Source organism: Serinus canaria, chromosome 5 (assembly GCF_022539315.1).
Source record: "Serinus canaria isolate serCan28SL12 chromosome 5, serCan2020, whole genome shotgun sequence".
Taxonomy (NCBI): domain Eukaryota; kingdom Metazoa; phylum Chordata; class Aves; order Passeriformes; family Fringillidae; genus Serinus; species Serinus canaria.
In genome coordinates, this window is record NC_066319.1 from 22,790,596 (window position 1) to 22,813,785 (window position 23,190).

Consider the following 23,190-nt stretch of genomic DNA (forward strand, 5'->3'; position numbering starts at 1 on the left):
TTCTGTAATTGCAGCATGGTAGAGACACTTCACTTCAGTATTGATATGATAATATGATGATGCTCTCAGGGATCCATTCCAGAGCACTAATAATAATGTATACAGAAGGAAACAGGATTTATGGAATTTGGAACAACCTTGTCTGCTTGTGTATATATTACTATATTGTCATACATAAATAGAAGCTTGACCTTTGTGAGGAATTCTAAGAAAGCATTACATCATTAAATTCCTCAGACTAGTAATACTAAGAATACAGGGGTACAGTGCACTGCTCTAATACACTTGGAAAACTGAATCCTCCCCAGACAGAATCTCAAAACTTGAGATCAAGGAGTTTTCACTGAAATCAATATGAGCATTTTTGTCCAATAACATGTTCTTAAGTGATTTTTAAGACTCAACTACTCTTTGAATCTCTCTCCAATAGTAAAATGTAGTTCACGTTCTTGATTACTCGGTCACTGAGTGTGTCCCATGATAAGCAAGTGGAAGACTTCAAACTAGAATTGTTGGTCATAGATACTGTCCCTTATTAAAAACATCCCAGCTGGAATGGACAGTGATTTCACAAATCATTTGCTAGCCATACTGCTGTGCAGTAAACACTGATTCCCTCTGTACTTCCCATGACTAATGATCAATTAACATGACACATCCTTATGCACAAACAGCTGCCCTACACTTTCCAGATGGATATACTTAAAGTTTTATCATTCATGTTATATACCACTTACAAGTGGTGATCCAAAAGCCTCAAGGTACAAAAATACTAAATACTCTAAAAGAACATCAAGGTAATTTTGTAGTAAGATTAAAAAAGCCTTGAGACTAAATTTCATGGAGCTGTTCTTCTGGCAGGTAGCCTGCACACTGAAGAGTCTGTCCACTTCCACAGATGCAAATTAATGCTGATTCCTCACAGATAAGCAGCAACTTAGATGAGCTGTGAAACCAACAGGGGAGAAAGCCAAATTATAATCCTGTGTATTTCCAGTCTGGCACTCTCAGTACTCTTTCATACAGTTCTACTCTTGGGAATTCAATAAGCTTTTTATTTTTCATTGTTTGTGCTAGGGCTAAATGATCTACTGTTTCTGGAAAAGCTTTACTCTTCCTAGAAACCTTTTTGTCTATTGTTTTGAGATTAAGAAGTCTGAACAAAAAGGATTTTTTTTTCCTTCTGAGAACCTAAAATTTAAAAATGTGATATATAGAATATAAAATTTGATGAAAAAATCAGATGCGTTTATAATATCTTTGCATTTAGTTTTCTGTTTTCAGTTTTTGTACATATGCAGGGGTTTTTTGAGATATAAAGGCACAGAGTAGAAGACCACTTTATGTATAAGCAGGGACATGGGGGCAATCAGTTGGAAACAAAAGAAGTTGGCAACAGCAGTAGAAAACTTGCTGCAGAAGCTATTGCATAAATGAAAAGAGTATTAGCCATTGTTGTGCCTTGTACTAGCAGTATGCTAAGAAAACTTATTTACAACTCCCTTTCCATCAGACAACACTATTCCCTTGTTTCTAAATTCTAAAATTAATCAAGCTGGATAAAAGAGACTTAGGCAAAAGAGTGGAAATGCTGAGAGAAGAAATTGTATCACACGGAATTAGTCCTAACTAGTTCTTGAGGACTCCATACATCTGCTGTGAGGAGGGGTCACCACTCTTTCTCAGACAGTAAAAAGAGACAGAAGTATTTTCAGAGATTTAAAGCTTACTTTCGGCACAAATTTTTGGCAACAGCTAACAGTAGTAACTACTTGCTACAGGAGTGAAGTTCAAATCTACCTTGTGTATTTGTACGCCAGCAAGGCCAATCACAGCTACTTCAGAAATAAAATATCAGACTCTTCTCAGTAAAGAATGATATTATTTTCTTTTTTTCCAACCACTGTGTATGGCTTTACCAAAAGGAAACCCTTCAAGAGAAACTATTAAGAGGGAGTAGCATCAACACTGCACTGAGGAAACCTGTTTTACTGCAGAGGCAGTACAGCAGAACACCTGCAAAACTCGATGCATCTCATCAGAAAGGAACAGGATGTTCTGGAACCAGTGTCCCTCCAGCATGAAGTCACAACAAAATAACGTCTGCTAAATCAGTCCTGAAGGGGCAGCACAGGAAGAGAAGAACAACAAGACCTTCAGTTAATTACAAGACTGGCACACCTTTGTGTCAAGCCAAACATCACCTTGGTTGCATCCTGGTCTTCTCGAGGCTTCTTCAGACACTTCAACAGATTTTATCTCTTCATATAAGATACATAACTCTCTGTGTGTGCAAGAATGAAAAAGGGCATGAGCAAGCTTTAGGCATTTCACCAAAAGGTGAGAAAAGCCTGTTATTCCAATGGCTCCTTCACTTATTCTACTCAATTTTAGAAGCACAGAAATAAAGGATATACATTCCTTCTTACTGCAAAATTATCATTGATGGATATATACCAGACCAATCAGCATAGAAATGAACCTGTTTAAATTCACATGTAAGTAGATTTAGCATACACACGCTCAGTTATTAACTTCCAAGAGGAGTGAGAACACAAAAGTACACAAGATAATTTCTTAAACCACTGTGTTGTTTCAGAACCAAATATGTAAATATACTAGCAATGACAAAGGTCATCAGCAGGTAGGAAATATCTCAGATAACTTCCTGAATCTGACTTCTGATACTTGAATTCCTTGAGGGTTGAGGGTTTTTTTTTATACACACATAATGGCAAAAGGCAACATATATAACTAAACAAAATAATAATGTTACATAAATAAAAGCAAGCACTACAAAATCATATTGAATTTAGGATTACAGATATAAATGTTTAAACCATTTTATGGCTACAATTATAATTCATATTACTGTACTGTCTAGGGATCCTACTGAAGGAAGAATCCCACTGGGACAAAGAGGTGGAAACACAAAAAAGGGCAAGTCCTGGATCATAAATCTTATAGTCTAAACATTGGACAAAAGGAATGAGCAATACACTCAGAAACATAGAAACAAGCTAATATGAATCAGTGTAATAAAAATCAGTCATAGCACATCACCAGCCCTAAAGAAATACATTTCGAGCAGGGAGATACATTGCAACTATAACTTTTTAATATTAAAAACATTTTCTATGGTTTATAAACAAAAGGAGCAGTTAAGGGAACAAATCTATCAATCCTAAATCTATTATGTAAAGATTATCTAGCTCCTGTATAATCTCTACTGATGTACAGGTTAAAAAATAGTCAAGCCAGCCTAACAAGTTTTTTTCTGTCTTTGCTGAATAACTGAATCTTATTCATAAGCAACCATCATTTTAAGAAAAGCTAACACAGCATCCGAGGCAAGAATGAAACTGTCTAATTCCACAAGTCTGAACTTACTGTGTATATCAATTTTATTCTCAAGTGAAAAAATTTTATAGATGTTACAAACTGACCAGAGATTTAGAATAATAAACTCATCATCACAGGTCATTCTCCAGCAATAAGCAGAAGTACTGAGTGAAGAAGTACTGAAGCAAACTACCCCCACCAACATAAAACAGGCCCAACTCCTCCTTATTTGCAAAGAAGTGAGTAGGATGTCCTGGTTCTTGGTCTCTTTCCATTATTCCAGTTTGCTACTGCTTGAAAAGGTGTCAGCAAATATACTTGGCTTCTTCAGGAGATGGATCTTCTGCATTCAGCCAAACTGGACAGCAATCTCTACATTCAGTGGCTTCTTACAGCTGAGCTGCAATATCCTCACAGCTCTGCTTGCAGGGGACTAATTAACTGAGAATGGTGCAGCTGTATCATATAAACACCCTCCCCCCGCCCCCAACTTGCCAGAGAGGAACACTGAAATTAAGTTAATAAAAAGGATTCCAAGGCAGAAGAGTAGCCAATTATCTGTATGGTCCTGTAAAAAGACTGCAGCCACATTGTGTCTCTTGCAAATTAAGCTGCAGCCAAAAATGAATATGGAATGTTATGAAAATACATCCTTCATCTGGTCAAGATACTTGTCATTGTATGAGGTGTAAACCTTATTATTAAAGGCATTTTTATGCCTTGTAAGCCTCCTAAACACACCAGGCACAGCAGATTATAGTGTTTCATCTTTGAATCCTTGACTATACTAATGAGGGACAACACAAAAACACATTTCTAAAAACTAAAAACAAAAATGCAAAAATGCCAGAAATACAATTTTACATGTTATTATGAAACACCAAATACAGACTTGTCCCTTGGAATCCTTATCAAGTAATGACCACCTGGTAGAGAAATCAAAATATGTGAAGCAGAAAGGTGTGAAGAAGTTTCATACAACCACGGTTGATCGAGATCAGATATAAGTGGTAGGGTTAATGGAAGAGAAAAAAAGTCACAGTCTTCAGGAAACATCAATCTAGCTGCTTCTACTAAAATGGTGCAACTACAGTATGTCTTTAAGGCAGCTAAGAGGTAATGGGATGAGGTCTGTTATACTTCTTGAAGAAAATGTAGCATATTTGGGACTTCATCTCATTTGAGACTTCATCCTCCAGAAAGTGCATCATAAATATACTAAACAAAACCTTGAGTCTGGATTAAGTGGAAAAATCATGCAAAACTGAAAGTAAAACCAGTACATGTACTGCCAGCAGCTATAAAACATGTACAGCATAGTGCAGTGGAGGTGGCCCCTTCCCTCAACAGCACCTCCCAAGGAGCCAGCCTGAGTGTGATGTTAACTCTGAGCAATGGCAAAGACATTTTTGTGCAAACCACTGAGACGCCTTTGCATTAATCCAAACTTGTTTGAATTGCAGTGGCAATAGGATTCTGCTGAGGAGTCAAAGGAAACAAACATAAAAAAATAAGGGGATTCCAGTGAATAGCAAATATCACCAGCATTGTCTGTGCACAGTACCGAAAGGGCTGAAGACTAGCAAACATCAGTGGAAGGGATTCAGTAGTAACGCTGAAAGATCTCTGCCTCATGTACCTGGATTCCTAAACAATCTTGTACACAGTGAATGCAACCAGTAATGCAAGCAAGCAGACAAGCAACTCTTTTTTGCAGACTTGGGAATTTTATACTATCCTCTCATTTGTACCATGCAGTTCCATGTTTCAGGCTTTTTAGAAATGAACAGGATACTATTGAAGTCAACACAACCTGTATGCATTTCATATTTATAAATAACTTTCTTTGCTTCAGGTAAGTTTGCAGGTAGAGAGGGAGAACAAAAGTCTGGAGAAACAATTACAATTCTAGGGGCGCCGAAGGGAAGTAGAATTTAAGTGAGCTTTAAATGCAATTTTAATTCCATACAAGAAAAAAACCAAACAACCTTTTGAGCCCCTTGACAACCTGCTCCCATGCCACCAAACCAGGAATGAAACTGTAGTATAACAACCAAGAATCAGAGCATGCCCATGATGTTTATACACTACTCAGACTGGTATTAGGCAAAATCAAAAGGAGGATGGCAAATTCTATGTATGATTTCACTAGCAGAGGTGCTTAACCCAGTACAGAAATGTTTATTTGTGGCTTTATAAGATGATGTAGCAACTCATATTAAAAACACAGTATCATGTCTTACTAGACTCTCTCTCCTTCCCATTTCTCAAACTAAGCAAATTATTTTTATCTGGGTTCCTCAGTCATATCAGAGATTACATTGTGAAGAAACTAATGACCTGGAAAAACCAAGTTCAATTCACTGTTATGAAAATGTTCCAAATGGTAGGTGCTACTCCACTGGCATGAAGAAAAATCTTCCTCCCTCTATCAAGAATTTGTCATGAATATTATCCACTTATTTTCTATTATGTTCCTAGCTCAGAAGACCCTTATTTTAGAATTGCAAACCAAAGAAACATAAAACCCATTATAAAGGAAACATCTACATTGCAAATATCTCTCTGTAAAAAAAGGTACCACCAGATCTCCTTTCAGAAAATTGTTAAAGGAGAAAAATCCAGTTTCCCTAAAGTTTTCTAAAAATTCAGTGACAGAAGCGTTAAACAAAAGACTTATCTGAAGGTAAACATTTAAAAATATGTAAAACCTTTGAAATAAAACACCATCCTTTTTGAACAAATCCATAATACTCAGCAGTTCACATAGGCAGGATGTTGGCAGAGAAAGCCTGTAAATCTCACGCATCTGACCGTGGGCCGGCCTGAAAATCAAGAACTGAGGTCGGTGGCACAGCAATGTCACAGGAGACCAGTTAAATGAATCACTCAAAATAAATTTCTTAGCTTCCAAGCAGCATGTAGAATATGAAGTTCCCAAAGATGACATTTACCTGGCAAGTAAGTTTTTACCGAGAATGTGACAGTGATAACATAAAATAGCGAAGAATGCAGGAGTGCCGCTCACACTGGGTTTTACGTATGCAACATGCATACACACACACACACCAAAGTTCCTTCAAGAGAAAAAATTTAATTCAACAGCAGTTCTTTAAGGGGGTGTGAAGGCTTGTTGTTTTATGGGTATCAGAGAAGGTGGTTTGGTATGTGGCAAAAATAACAAGACTAGATTGCTGCAGGGCTGCAAGGTAAACAGAAGAAACATGAGGTATGCTTGCTTCCTCCCAAGCATTCTGACTAGCAACTGAATGAGTTCATAGCCTTCAAAAGATTCAGCTTTCTCCCAGGTATTCAAGACAAAATTTTTATTTCCTATTATTTCACTTTTCTGAGAGCTACAATAAAAATCTGGGGGTCTCTTTTCCACATACCCATCGATCCTTCTATATAACCTGGACCCCACTGTACAGCGAGAATAAACTCTCAAATATTCATTTTGTTTAATATAAAACAAAATCAGTTTTAATGTACCAATGTCCCACGATTCCAAAATATAACTAATGTGTAGTCTTAAAGGAAACAAATCTCTAGAAACATGCATCCAGCAAGCAGGGTATTGCTAGATTTCTTCCTCTGAGAAGTACTGCACTTTGAGCACTACAGGATCATATGACCCTGGGGAATAGATCATAGCATCTACATTAGTACATTTCTGAATTATTAACAGTAATGCTATAATTTTGTATAATTTCATGATCATTTTCTCAAAGATGATGACCTAATAATTCATTAGGTACTTAGAATATGTAAGGAGGCATGTGTACCTTGCCAATATTTTGTCAGATACAGTCTGCTCAGGAATTGCCACATTATATGGGTACGGCTTCCACAACATCAGTGTTTCCAGTTCTCTCATCAACACACCTGCTTTTGCCTTCGGGATCATCTCAGATACTCTGTTATTTATCTTCTTTTATTGTATTTTTAACTGAGTTACCTAACTACAGGAAAACTTTAATGTTAATTTATTCATGAATACTATTTCGGAATCACACTCAAAGAAATGAGCTAGAAATGAACTCTGAAGCTGTAAGTAAACAGCTTAAAAAATAAAACATTTTCAAAATCTATAAATCTATACCAATTAGCTAATGTAGTATTTGTGGAGAAACAATTAAACTAGTTTTTCCAAAAAAATAAAATAAAAGCATTGACCTAATTGCTGAGGAAGAAATGTGTTCATGGGTTTTTATTTTTTTCAAGTTGAAAAGGAAAGTAGCTGTAGCTTTATATGTAAAACTCAAAATAAAGTAAAAAAAAAAAATTATTTAGCCTACATTTGTACCTCTGAAATACTGCATTTGTCTGAAATAGCGGAAAATTTACCAGCACCACTTAGACAGGAAACTTACATAAAGCTGCTTTCTTAGCAGCTAAAAAATACAGAAACACCAGTTGACTCTAGGCATCTTTTGTCACAAAAATTCATCTTTAGCACTTCCTGACTGCTCTTACTAACTTTCCATTATCTTTCAATCAGTCTTTAAATCTCATTTGGTATCTAAACTCACTTTCACTGATAGGTCTACTTAACACCATGGTAAATGTATATTTTTTCCCTCAGAGTTTTTCAACTTTGATTTTGTTGTTCTTTTTCAAGATGCAAAATAATTTTTCAGTTGAGGGACATACTGCTGGAGGGGATCTACAGGATCAGTCCTGAAAGTAATGTCAGAAAGCACTACTTTGTAATTCCTTCACATACCAATCCAGTTCCATCTCAGCACTATTTCAATTGGAAGCCTGCTGCTGAACTGCACATTGCCAGAGATTTCCTTTTAGTTTTCAGCCTAAAATTTATTCATGGTCAAGTGCATCCATTCACTATGTAAACACTGTCCTTGGTCTATTCCTAAATATAATTAAGCATATTTTTGCTTTGCTAAGGTCAACTAGCTATGCTGTTTTAACCTTTACTCATATGGCATTTTCTCAGCCTCTGAACAGTAAACATTTTCTGCTCTCCAGTAATCCAAATTGGATTGCACTAGAAGCTATAAAATGCTATTAAATATTCTTTTTATTTGGAAACAATCTCTTTTCATCTTACATATTATATGTATCTATATATACAACCATCAAATCTATGAACTTATTTGTAAAATTATTTTATAAATTATCTCTTTTCTTAACGAGAGCTGACTGGCAAGAGATTTCAAAACACTAAGAAGTACTAATAATCTTATGACATGCATAAAAGTTCATCCTTGGATATTTTCTTGTAACCTACTATTTTTGGGTAAGCTGTTAGATTTTTTTAAAGTAGTCCAGACTGACAGGTTCTATAAATGGGATAACCTGAAGTATTTTACTTAAAAGTAATTACATTACCTAGCCGAAATGCTAAGTGGTCATCCATAATACCCTAAACCCTGAATTATTTTCAGAAGAGAAACAGAAAAGGTAAGAAAATAGTGTCAGAGGGTAAATGTAAGCAATTTAGCCACTGAAATAATCCTGCTGTTACTGACTGTCCACAAAGCTGAGCAGCACTGTGCCCTATGCAATTGCTGTACTCCACAAGTGTTTTAAAATTCAATGAAACTCTGGATATCTTTTCCTTCTTTTGTGGATTTTGTGTTGTTGGTTTTTTCAATCAAAGGCAATGTCCAGAAATTACCAGTACTAAAGAATCTGTTCATGGCATTGTTTACAAAAGCTCCTAAGAGACAGTGACTACTTGATTGTTGAATGTAGCTTTATTTTATTAATGATGAGAAGTAATCAATGGAATGCTAAAAAAACCCCAAACTTGTAAAGAAATCTAGTCTGAAATCTGAATCTCTTGTTTGAAGCAAGTTCAGTGGTCACGGTAACACCAGATGAAAGTGGACTCTTGCCCATTGTGAAACAGGCATGGCTCTTCTAAAAAGGTCACAAACTTTTCAAATATAGGCACCATGTTTCAAATTTTGCACATACAAAATATGTTCATGTCACTCAAATTACACAATGTGGCAGTGTTATAAGTCTGAACATTATTGTCAATTAATGGCGGAGAAAAGAGCCCAAAGCTCACGTAAGACTAATGACCGGGACAACTCCTGAAAAGAGACAAGAAGTATAAAACAACAGTTTTCCTGTTGTACGTGGGTTTGTGTGTGCATGTGTGACAGTGCATATAACAAAAATGTTTAAGAGTAAGTTCAGACAACAGCCCATCCACTTGTTCTCAGCTTCTTGTCCAGTTTCATTGCAAAGGCTTTGATTTTAACCGCATGATAAAATGCAAATTCAAATCCCATAGAAACCAATAGTTAGTGTGTTGTTGACTGGTTTGAACCAATCAATATTGAGTTTGTTATAATAACTGCTGAATGTCTTCCTTTTAATCTACTTGTCAGCCTCAGGGTATGTAGGATACTTGACTGTCTCAATTTTCTCCTTAACTTTATAGGATGGGTACAGGCCTGTTCTTCCTAATTTCCTATTGATGCCTTTTGAATAACCATCCCAGTGGTTTCCAGCTACTCCAATTATATCTCCAGGTTCCATAGGAATTTCATCAGCAGTTCGTGGATGATGAGCATAAATAGCAATCTGGTTGTGGGCATTCTGTCCCCCAAAGTAGTAGATATCATCCAAAGAATGGAAATACGCCGAAGCATCCGGATGCAACGTCTGCATAATTTCATAGGCAACTCGACAAACCTTAGGAATAAAAACAGAAGTCATTATTATTGTGTGTGACTGAAATATACCACAGAAATCAACAACCAATGTATAGTATATAGGAATATAGTGATATTCCCAAGAATATCAGGGTCTGGAATATCTGGGTTAAAAAAAACTACCTAGTCAACCAACCAACAAAAATAGCCCTCAAAAAATCAAAAAAACAAGCAAAACCAAACAAAAAAAACTCACTGAATTCCTGCATATTTGCTACTAAAAAGCATGAAATTTTGCAGAACTTAATTAGGCCTCTGGTGATCAGATTTGGTAAACAAACAAACAAACAAACAAATAGATAAAAAATTAGTATAAGCTACTCTTCAGTTAAAAATGAAATCATCTATATGAACACTAGCAACTCTGCTTTTTAAAATTAATGATCTGTAGGCAATTAAATGTAAAAGCAAGTAAGTTTTCTTTTTCTACTACGACCACTAAAAATTGATTTTACTTCCCTTTGAACCTTTAGAATTTACATTTTCAAATTTATCCTGCAATAATGAGGCCTTGCCTTTACTTTTCTGAAGGAAGTTCAAATTTTCACAACCAAACAGTTCCATAGGTCCAAGGCTGTAAAATGCTGTTTATATTAGAACAGTGATGGAATTGCTGGCAACTTAGAAGACAAATAAATGAAATTGAATTCCATCAAGACAATAATTACGTCGGAGAGAAGTAAGATGCATTTTTACTTGTCACCGTACCCCATTTTATGAAGGGAATTTTCTTCAGACTGAACACGTTCCCACATCAGAATTATGTTGTATTTCTCAGAGTTGCCAGAAACACAAAAGCATACCAGTATATTAAAAAAGTTTTTTCAACAACTGGCTAGAAGGCTCTTCTCTGCCAGGTGTCTGACTTGGCTGCTGTGGGTTTTCTGGTTTCTGACCTCCATTACTGTATCTTTCTCCAATTTCATGTAAGTTTGATAAAGGCTGATTAACAATACAGCAGATTTCTCCAATACAAAGAAGCATTTGAGCTTTTTCATAGTTTTCAGTCCATGTTAATATAGTAAAGCTTGATTTTACTTTTATTTTCTCCCTTTGAAGATACAGTGAATAGAACTTTGATCACTCTTATGAGACATATTTGTACTTTCTTAGCTCCTTTGAGAGAGGCATTTGCTTTAAAAATGCAATAGATTTCCTTTCATCCCTCTGCATCTGAACTTTAAAAAAACTTTTCAGAAGTACCTTTCAGAAGACCAGGCTGAAGTTAATTATTTTAAAGTACCTGTTACACACCATAACATAGAAACAAGTTTGATTACCCATATATTTGCCAAAGGCTATTTATTTTATAGCTTCTGTGACTGTATTTGTTTTGTTCTCTGCATGTGTGTGTACGTACCCCAGAAAGAGACATACATAATGCACACTATAAAGATTCTAAATCTTTTCAATAGAAATGCTTTAAGCAAGTGTGTCCTGCATATCTAACACAAAACATTTAACACCTCCTCTCAGCAATTTTTTCAGTGTAGCACCAAACCTGGGTCCCACACAAAGACTAATAATTTTGGAAGGAAATTAAGTTTATGTCAGTCAGAGGGAGCTATGACTTCATCTAAATGAAGAATGAAGAGACAAAAAAAAAATCTTTGTTCTAATGTTTAATCTTAATTCTCCTGCTGTGTTATTTTTTGTGTAACTCCCATTTGGTTTTCCTATAAAATGAAATTAATCTATTTAATTAATGTGATGTTGCTGAAATGTAGTGCCAAGGCAGGTTGTTTCCCTTGACTCTCCATTACATGACAGGACTAATTCTTTAACAACAGCACTTTAAGGAAATACCTAATCTTCAATTTCTACCAATATTCTTTTAGTTAATTAATTTTTCTTAATTAATTCCTAACTAATACAGGGGAATTCCTGATTCTATTCATATATAGCAACATTTTCTCTTAATACCTCTCTAATGAAGTTCAGAGTCTCTTTGGAAAAATGGAAAACAAAGTCTGCATAGAATTGGTTAATGAGAAAGTCCAAAACCACAATGAAAATAAATAAGAATACATTTTTAACCTTATTTTCTCTTCACAGTTAATGGACAAAAGATGGTCATTAACTGCCTTATTTTGCTTACCTTCAATGCCAAAGTAAATATCAAATAGTTTATTTAACTGATGAAAGGACCAGGGTAGCAATTCAAATGTTAGAGATAAGAGAATCAAATTAAAAACTCTTTAAAAGGAAACTTTATGAATAGTGGGAAAACTTGCAACAGACCTTAAAAAGCCCAACATATGAAGATCCTGTAGCGATCCACAATGTTGAATGCCCAGAAAAACTGTATTAAATTATTTTTGAGGAGCTTGAATTATTACAGCACACTAAATTGCCTAGAATAAATTTATTGCTGGACCAAATTCATAGCTATTGACAGTAACACTCTAATATTAGATCTCCTATACTTCAGTAGAATTTTCTGAAACTCTGGAAAACCGAATATGTTATTCAATAAACAAGTCTACTGTCAAATGCATGGGGAAAGAGAATGGCTGAGCTCAAAGACACCATGTACCTCAAAGGGGGTAGTGTCAGGTGCCCTCCAGAGGTCCTGATCAACCTGTATCACTTTAACTGTGCTGATGTATTTTAAACACATATTCTTTAACACTTAAAATTAGTCTACAATATATTCTGGCCAAGCCATTTGCAGCTATATTTAAACTATGTTTATACCCAGAGTTTTATTTAAAGCAAACATTTATCACTTTTAACACAGCTATCTGAATATAACAATAGCAGAAAATGTTACAGATTTTTCATTAAGTCTTTATCCAAGACTACACAATTCTTCCTTCAGCCTATGAACTGTCTCTACACCAATGCATGTGTGGCATTTCAGACATATAGCTGCAGGTTTTGCTCCTTTCTCTGTGATATGCATTCAGTGGATGTGCTTCAGCTAAATCAAACATTATTATTAAAGTGGATGGCTCCTCACAGCTCTTCTTAGTGAGGATTTTTACTTTGGATTTTACTCAGGTTCTTGGTCTGAAACAGCCTGTATTAATAACCTCCTAAATATGCTATAAAATGTCATTCTCTCTTACAGGATGTGGTGAATGGTAAATAAAGTGTATGCACAAGCATGATTGAGGGATAAGAGGCTTTTCTATACTTTTTGTAGTTTTGCTGTCTTCTTGCCACTGCAATTTTATTAAGAATTGTGCCTGTCAAGGTGAATATATCACTGTATTGACCATCTATTAATATTAATATGAGCTTGTTCTCTATTTGTCATTACAGTGCAGCAGAAAATTTACATTTCAGGCTATGGAAAACATTTAGTTTTTAAGTGAATTTTAACTTTTGAGTTTAGTGTCCACTTCCATCTAACAGTGTGACAATCACGTGTGATTGTGTCACCTAAGAGAAAAACAACAACAGCAAGTAAAAAACATTCAATCTGATAGAAATCAAATCTTGCCATATGTGAATTAGGTGGATCAGCACAATTAGCTTGGTGAATTTCTGCTGTGCTTTTTCTCTTAAAACAAATTTTTATAAACAGAAGCATGAAGAAAACTAAGATTCAGAAGTGGTAGATATAATCAGCATTGTCTCTGCATTGCACGTTACCTGGGATGAAAATGTACAGACCAGGAAGTCTGCCTGAGACAAGAAGTGAATATCCAGGATGACTCCTCTCAGGGAGTTTTCAGTGTATCGGTTATGGAGTCCTGCTGACCAGGATATGGAGTTATCACTGATAAATTCATAATTTGGATACCTGTGAAAATACAACACACAGTTAATAGCATTGTTCTGTTTATTTTTTTTAAGAAGCATTACCTCTGCTGCAAGATAGGGTTGATAATTCATTTTGAGTCTCTGCTTTACAGGAAATTAATTACAATTTTGTTGAACCTTCTAGAATGTCACTGTTGCCTCCAAGCACGCCCTATCTTTATCTAGAAAAAAAATTAAATAAAAAGATCCTGTAAGTCTGTCAGATACATAACAAAGTAGAAGTGAAAGACACATCAGGAAGCATATACCACATTCTGCAAATGATGCTGATTTTAGATGAAATATACTCAGACCACTAAGTTTCTTCTATTGCTAAATAGGATGTGGGATTCTGACTTTACTAGGCTACACTTACTACCATACTATCAGATACTGATTGGGACACTGGGCTAAAAAACCAGTCACCTATGGAAGGGACATATTAAATAAATGCATGCAAACTAATGAAAACAATAAAAAGGGTCTTTCACAGTTCTTAAGTCTGTATGGAGAACAAATTCTGCAATTCACTGGTCAAAAGGAAATAGATGTAAAATTCCATGACAATACACTTTTCTTGACTTATTACAAAAAAAATTAGTACTACTGTAAGTCAAAACATTTTTTTAAATATGAAACCTTAGTTTAAATCATATTAAAATAAAATATTTTCTCATGTAACAATAGCTTAAACATTTTTAAAAATCCTTTTATTTTCTGCTCTTATGGGTACAGGAAAACAAAAGAAGGTGGGGAAGAGAGAGAGTTAAAAATCTTTCCTCCCTGCACAGAACAGCCTCAGAGAAGGCTACAAATCAAGCACAGTTATGGGACTGCTTAGAGTTTCCACTGGTTTCAAAAGCTGATCAACTCCCTGTGTAACTACAGCTGACCACTGCAGGTGCAAATCAAGGTTCTCAATTGCTAGGCCTGTGGAGGTGTGCAGAACAGGCACTGAAAATTTTCTTCCCTCTGGAAGAAGATTGTGAGTATATGTGTAAAAAGATTGAATAAGAAATAATGTGTTTTCTCAGGTTTTGCTCTAAAAAAGTTGGAAAATATATGAGCTGTTCATTAAGTTCTAGTACTTTGAAGCACTGCTGAATTCTGTATATCAGGCATACTATGACTTGGGGGTGGGGAGGGTTAGCCAAACTGCAGATAGTAGCAAGGGAGAAAAGACATTTACCTCCTATTGTGGAAGTAAATAAACAGTAAAGAAAAAGAAAAAAAGAAAATACAGATGACTTTACAGGAAAAAATTCTGTAAGGAAGAATGTGATTTGCTGAATTTTTGTGCTCATGTACAAAAGAACAAAACCTATAGGTTCATATACAAGCCAGATATAAATTAAATATGGTCTCTTTAAGAATTTATGTATAGATAATCTGTATTATTTTGAATACCTTAATAGTGAAGATACTGTAAGAGTATTATGGACTAAAAATAAATGTACTAGACATTCAAAAATTTGCATGTGAAAACGATTAAATCAGCCAAAGAAAAAGCAATTTACACCATCCCTAACACATTACTTATCCAAGATAAATACCAGGACCTCTGCTTACCAGAAGCTGTCAAATGCTTTAATCCCCTGATCATTACAGTTGTTGAACTCTCAACCCTGCTACTCTCTACTAAAATTGTTCTACATGATCCTAATTCTGAAAATATATCACTTCTTTCCTTCTTTTGGAAATAGAACACAAACACTCTACAAACTGTTGGTAGTGACTGCACTATCTTTACTACTGCACTTGCAGTTGGTAGACATCTGACTGCAAGGGAAGTTTCTGAAACTTAAGTCAAAACATTTCTGTTTTCATGACTATGATTAGTTTAAATACTTCTCCTGCTAGAAACAACATGCCTATTCATGTGAATGTTGGCTACATTTTCTTCACTTAAATGCCAACACTGTTTGACAGCCAGTCACTCTCTTGTAGAGAGATACAGTACCTAGGACTTACTAATATTATTGCACCAAATAATGAATGCTACATAAGCTACTGCAATGTGACAGCTGTTTCTATCAAAGCTTGGTAGTTCAGTGTGACTTGAACATTTTTGTCAGAAGCGTAAACCAATTTATAGTTGAATTCACAAGAAGAGAAAGAAAAGCTTCTTTGCTGCCAAAACATGACCTTAACCTGCCTTCAGATGCTATTAAATGCCCAAACATCAAATTACACCCAGCCTTCTGTGAATCACAGGAAGTTTCAAATGCCTTCTACTGAAGGCATCTGAGGCTGCAAGCAACAGTGGGGTGCAAGCAACGTAGGAAATTATGTTTTAGTGTAAGCTGTGACCTGAAAACCCAGCAGTAACACATAAAAAATTCTTCAATACTCACATATTCTATGCCTTTTATGAAGAAAACATAAAATTATTGCTGTATGACTGAGCTGTATCTTACCATATTAAAGTAAAGTCATGATTTGGAATGGCCTTGAGTTATAATTCTTAATAAAATTCAGTATTATTTTACTGAGTAAATTACAATTAAATAAGTTTTTATTGCTACTAAAAACTTGAGATGATATGTTTATACAGGCAGAGCATCTCATTATTATTCACAAAGAATGCTAAGGTTTGAAAGTTAAACAAATATAAAAATGCATAACTAAGATTGTTACATCAATATTGAAATCTGTTATGTTACAAACAGTTCTTAAAGTTATTTAGGACAATATAATGAATTAAATATTATAACCTCAACTTTCTATTACCTGTCCTGTCATTGTTTAGATTTGCACTTTAAATGCTATAATTGTTTCTGCTATTATTCTTGCCTTTACACATACAAAAAAGGATTAGGTTGCCATCATCTGGAGTTGAGTATGTTCATTTAGTTTTCACAAAACACCATCATTTTAAACAGCAGCCTTTTATAAATATGAAAGAAAAACAGAAACAGCACAGTTGAAATAGACAGGTTTTCAATGTAGTAGAAAATTATTCTACTAAAAAATAACATTTTCTGCTTACTTTGCACATGCCAAAGAAAATCTATTGTCTAATATGTTATCTTACATATTTTTCCAAGAATGTCACCAAGAACAGAACAGTGCAAAAATTTGCCACTAATGAGTCGCTTTTATTTTAGAAAGTATTAATCAATTAATTAGACATATTAATTTACAAGGAAATACAGGCCATCTAGGAGCAAATCAATGTTTACTGTGTATCCATAGATAGAGAGAGAGCTAGAAGAGGATACAGAGTAAAAAAATGGACAAAGACACTGTAAGAAGCTGAGAATCCCTATATTTAAGGACAAAATTATTCAACATGTAGGATGAAAGTCTTTTATGTTATCATTATAGAAGCCCTTCTGAAAGAGGGAAGAGCTGCATCATAAGCTTTTCAACCCACTTACAGAATTCCTCTGGCAACTGCTTACATTTTTTGGAAAGGTTTTGTATACTTCTGTATATATTAACCAGTTTTTACAATATTTCTAAGTAGTTTATTTTTAATATGTATGTTCAATAATAAATTCTATGTGTTTATTATTTATATTTTATATTGTTCATATGTATATTATTTGTATTTACCTCCCTTCTACAGCATTGATTTGTTTTTACATAGTCACAGGTATCTTGCTCAACTCTTCTAGATTTTTAACATTAAGCTTTGAAAAGCATACTTGGGAGAAAAAAAATCCCAAAAAAGCATATCTGAGAGAAAAATCAAAATCACTGGAAAATTAAATGCAGTCTTAACTGAATAAAGGATTTAAAAAAATCTTGTGGTGCATAACAGTCATAAATTGTAAAGTTAACCAGAAGGGAGGAACTGTAAGAGAAACATAATTCATCTTACTTGGATTTTGCCTCTTGCAGCAAGGAAGGGTCATCTGTGGCCAAATACACTCTTTTTTTATCAACGTGCATCCTACGAGCAAGAAGCTCAAAGCGCTCCTCCACGTGTACCATGTACTCCTCGATGGGGTGAAAGGCTGCCTCCGTCCCCACTTTGTCTGTCCTTCGGACATGAACACTGGAAAAAGGGAAAGACTAGGAATTACACTTACAAATACTACATATACTTCAGCAAATGAAGTGTCAGATTGAATGAATACATCAAATAACGAGGGATTAAAACTCATCCATGTACATCACGACACACTGACAATAAGAAGTCAGTCTGTTCTCAAAAACAATATAATAATCTGACAAGGAAGGCAAAGGGTAACTGAAAGAAAGGAATGAAAGACATTGAATTATAGTATCTAAGATGGCATTCCTTTTGTGCACAAGGTTAAGTTATCTACTGCAGACAGATAATGCTCGATCAATACAGGTCAAAAGGAAAAGAGGAATATTTGCATCATATAATGTATAGTTTGAATTAAAGTAGTTACAAATGCTTTTTTTTTGACCTCCTTGAAACAGAACAAGTCTCCAGACACATCAGTGGTGAGGTGTCCTACTGGCTCAAGGTCGAAAGCCAACTAACATTTGGAAAACCTACTGCGTACTCCTACAAAAAGAAAGTTTAAGGACTGAAGGAATTCTGGCAACGAAAGAAGGCTCTAGCACAGCAGCAGCAACATTTTTCAGACTACATGATGGAAAAACCTTTCTCCCACAAGCTGCTTTTTACTGCTTTTCTTCCTTCTCCCCACATCTCCTCACACAGGCCTTTCCAATTCATCATTATAGCTGAAAAACAACAACTGCAAAAACACCAGCAGGGAAGGGAAAGGCACATAGCATGTTCATATCTAGCCAGTGATAAAATTAGTTGTGAATTGTGGCATGTAAACTATAGGTTTAGCCTTTTTTCCTCAACGTAAAAGCTACAGCCACTGGGAAGAAGACTCAAAGAGTAAAGTGCCTGGAATACAAGCTGTAAGGCAATTACATTAGTGAAATTCTCTATTACCAGATGTGGAAGGACATATTAAAAAACCTTCTATTGAGCTGTCTTTTACATATCTGCCCAACTGCAGGTAGACAAGTGTGCTGAAGAAGTACTTGCAATCAACTTGTATTATGCACAGTTAAAAAATAAGAGCTTCATCTAGATATCACTCTCCCTCCCCACAAAATACTTAAGAGACTCTGATTATCATCATAAAACAATTTTTTCCTGAACAGGAATCACTACATACACATATTAAAGGACAGACAGTTAAAAAGAAAACTAAATACCCACCCGATCACTGGATGTTTGAAACCAAGTTTCCTTGTGGCTTCCTCTATTTCTTTTTCTAGCCAAGGCTGTGGACGAATCAAGTATTTCACAAACTGTGAGACCCACCACACTGCAGGATCCCCATGTACACGAATTAGTCTATCAGCCAAGTCTTCAGGGACAGCCAAGGGCAAATAGGGTGGCCGTGGGTGTAAGCTGTCCACAATGGGAAGTTCCACCACCTGAACATCCTTATCATTAGCCTCACCTGTTTTAAAATACATACTAAGATGAGTCAAGTAGTTTACTTTATTAATAAGCTTTACCATTGGCAAATAATATCCCAAACATATAAATTCATCTGAATCTTCAGTTTCAAAAAGACTACCTAAACCTTGCTCTACTTTTTCAAGAACAGCATTAACAAATCTAATAAAAATCATAATTTTAAACTAAATTTATATATGAGCAGTATCTAACAATGACCTCAAATAGAACAAAAGGTTCTTGAATTCTTAGCAGCTGGTAGTTAATAAAATATAAAATGTGTTCCTGAGTATATATTGGTATCTTCTTATGTACAACTTTACCATTACTGTGTGTGAAGCCTTGTCTGGTTATCTACAATGTCTAATATTCAGTTACTTGTTTAAAAATTAAACAAATATTTTAAGGCATAGGAAATTGTTAAAAAAATAACTACAGTGCTGCTGCTATTTTGACCCCCTTTTATTGCAATAAGTTTCAGACATCATTATAACCACTGAATCAGCTATCCTGTTGTTAGAAGAGGAGAAAGACAATTCCTGTCTTCAAAAACTTCAACTATGAAGTACTAAATTAAACAGACCATGGAAAACACAAGCACTGTATAAGCATGTGATGTACATACAGGTAAGAATTTGTTATGTTTTAAATATTAACTTCAGTAGAATATACAGATGGTTTAGATGGGATTTTAATTCAAGGCTAAATTGCCACCAACATATTTTAAGAGTTTTTAAAAATTACACAAACATGACAGTCTACATAACTGATAATTCAAAGCTACATTCATATACTGAAATAAATTATAACACATGACAACATAAAAAAAAGCATTACATTTTTAAAGCACTGAACATTTTAGCTAATATTTCTAATATGCCCATTTCCTCCAAAATAATGCTTCCATTGTCTGCAGTATTTACTGGCAAAGTTGGTTAGCTCTCCCTTTAGTGCTCACCAACCAGGAAAAAAGAAACGGCTTTCAATAAAAGCAAAACAAACTCATATCACTTTTGATGACCAAGTAAATCTTTATGCTGAAAAAAAATCAATTCAAGGAAGGAATAACGAGTTTAAGAACAGTTAAAGATCCCAAAGGTTAGAACACTTTTGCAAGGCTAGTCAAAATTCTGCAGTAACTCTCTGAGATATAGTTATTTAAATAAGGAATGTTTGTTATGCTCAGGTGCATTTTCAATTCATTTTTACCAGATTTGGAAATCTATCTCCTAAGATGTATCTATATGTCAGTATTTCATCACTGCACTGTATACCATCACTCTAAGGGATTCTTTAGAAGAATTTCCTATACTACAGGTATGGATGATTCTTTTTAATTCAGGAAGACAGTTCATTTTTTTACCATCTATTAAATCACACGCACAGGAAAATATTTAATAAAAGTTCATAAATTCAGCAAAAAAATTGGGCATTTAAATCTTACAATATGATGGATAATACTTTATTAGAATGACTTCAGAAGGCTGCAATAAAGAAAAGCAGCGTGAAGCCAGAGAAGTGCTAAATCTGGTGCAGATGTGAAGTATCAGGCAAAAGTTTAGACAATAAATGTTTAGCTAGGGAATGGTATGAAAGAGTGTTTGAGGTTCAATTATCTTTTTCCCCTGAACCGAGAATGGGAGAAGAAACAGGGTAGCAAACAAAACAATAGCAGTCTTAGCCAAGAGAAGAAGGAAAAGACTTCAATCCTAAATTAGGGAAGGAAATTTGCTGCAAACTTTCTGAAGGAAAAAAGAGGGTAATGCAAATTTGCATATAAAAGGTAGATTTTATCAAGTACAGCATCACTGACAAGCTTTAAAACTTTGTTCTGTGACTGAATAAATTTGTTGGTCTGTTGTAAAGTCTTTCTATTGATAAAGCTGATTGAGCAATCTGACCTACTATTTGACATTCCTACCCTGAAAAGCACTCAATACATTGCTCCATCCTATTTAAAGGATAAGTGTGCTTCTAAAAAATTCCCAGAGGCTGTCTAAGGGTTTTGAAGTAAATGAGATTGGCCAGAAATAACAAGGAAAACTCTCAGCATATATTGCAAACTATATTAAAGTATACCATAATCACAGAATATCAAAGATTATGAAAAAGAATCAGATTTCAGCTTTCAACTTTATGTGATATGTTGTTTGAATAGTAATGAAGTTGCAAATGTATTTCATTAAGGAAAAACAACTTGATTCTTTAAAATTAACTAGGAGGTCCAGTGTTGTCTTTAAAAAAAATTACTAATCAAATCATAAATTTGGTCATGGCTCTTTCAATGATGTTGTAGTGTGTTAACTGCTTACATACAATTATCATCTGCTGATGTATATGTGTAAATATGTGTACAATTCCAGAAAACCTTATGGCAACTCTCTAGATGGTATTACCTATATCATCATATCTGAAGGATATGAAGAATATGAAGGAAAAACTCCCTATTATGAATGATGTGATTTATTTTACTTTTACAGGTGTCAAAGTTTTTCCACTATAATTCTATTTACAGTTTAACTTTCATATGACTCCAGGTGCTACTTTTCAGTTTGGAATAATCTAAATAACTGTCTTCCAGAGTTCTGCAACTTAATCCTGTTTTGGTTTTTACTTCACTGAGTAACCAAAGATTGAGTGTTTTTGCAAGAGTCATAAAATACTGCAATATTGAAAACACTCATTCTGACCATAACAACACACTCAGGAGGAAGGTTCTGGACTGAAAATTGTTTTAATTCAGATGACCCATGCCAGTTTTACCATCCAGTTCTTATTTATTACCAGTTTTTGTATATGCTCATCACTAATACATCAGTAACACAGTTTCAATTTTCACAAGACACACTGAATACTTTTTAAGTACTGAAATGAGCTCTCTGTGTTATAAAAAGCATAACTTCTTTGCAGTATCCCAATGTGCCTTAATCACTTTATACCCCTCAGGACTTCTACAATTTTTGTGATTTGGCATAACCTTACCATCTGCCTACTTCTCAAACTTACTCTAATTTAAAGCCTATTTAAAAAATTTTGCTGTTTGTATCTTTCTTATCAACTTCTTTTAGAAGCCAGAAAAATGTTGATTTGACTCAAAAAGACCTTTGGAATTTTGTCCTTTAGGTAAGCTTACTTCCTGACCCAATCTGAACATTGGGTCATACCTGCACTTGGATGGGCATTTTCATTGGGTGTTTATTAATTTCTTACCTGAAAGGGGGATGATTTTACCATACAGTCACTACTATTAGTTAATGTTAGCTGAAAACCTGTTTGATCATTCACTCTACTGATATTTCAAAATTCATCAGGTAATTTTGATTTTCTCAAGAAGTCCTTAAAAGTATGCCAAAGAACTAAGGACATTCCTGTCTTCATTCCTGTCTCCTGTCTGAGAATTTCAATTTAATTTCAGTTTGTCTTGCTAGAAACACAACTGAATAAACTGATGTAAAAATGGAATAGCTTCCTTGCTTTTCTGTTTCTATAATATACTTAATTAAGCTGATATCAACTTGCATAGACTTATCACAGATCTACTTTGCTAAGCTCTACAGCACAAACAGTGACTCCCAATTTGGACCTTACCCAAGTGAACAACTAACTTCACTCACAGGAGATGTATCGGGGTGCTGGGAAAGCTGTTTGACTAGCACAGGGTGTGGTGAGAGGATTGTGCTGAACTCTCTCAAGGCTCCTTAATGTCCTGATGGTTCTTGCTACATATTGCAAAGAACAGCAGGTTCAGGGCTCATCCGTGATACTTCAGTGCTTTTCTTTTCAGACATAGCAAAAAACTAAAACTATGCAAAGTTATGTCATGTTGTGCTCTTCATGAATATAAAGTTACCTCACAAGAGCTTTATGCCATAGTTGAACTATAAAATGGAATTGCCATGAGGTAAAAATCATATTTTTCTTTTGAACTAGTCAATGTAAAATTCAACTCATACATCTAAATTGTTTTTTGTTTTTTTTCTCTAAGCTTTTGCTTTG

The 23,190-nt window shown here is 34.8% G+C and overlaps 1 protein-coding gene across 6 annotated transcripts in view; it reads right to left on the reverse strand.

Moving 5' to 3' along the window:
• Nucleotides 1-9,043: 9,043 nt before the first annotated feature.
• FUT8 (fucosyltransferase 8) overlaps nt 9,044-23,190 on the reverse strand; it is a 96,488-nt gene continuing 82,341 nt past the window's right edge. For all 6 annotated transcript variants that reach the window (XM_050975392.1, XM_050975391.1, XM_050975396.1 and 3 more), the window contains 4 exons: nt 18,949-19,195; nt 17,611-17,787; nt 13,635-13,785; nt 9,044-10,014 (listed from right to left, as the gene is read on the reverse strand). In XM_050975392.1, coding sequence (XP_050831349.1) covers nt 9,697-10,014; nt 13,635-13,785; nt 17,611-17,787; nt 18,949-19,195 — 893 coding nt within the window. In that variant the 3' untranslated portion in view covers nt 9,044-9,696. The remainder of the gene's footprint in view (nt 10,015-13,634; nt 13,786-17,610; nt 17,788-18,948; nt 19,196-23,190) is intronic.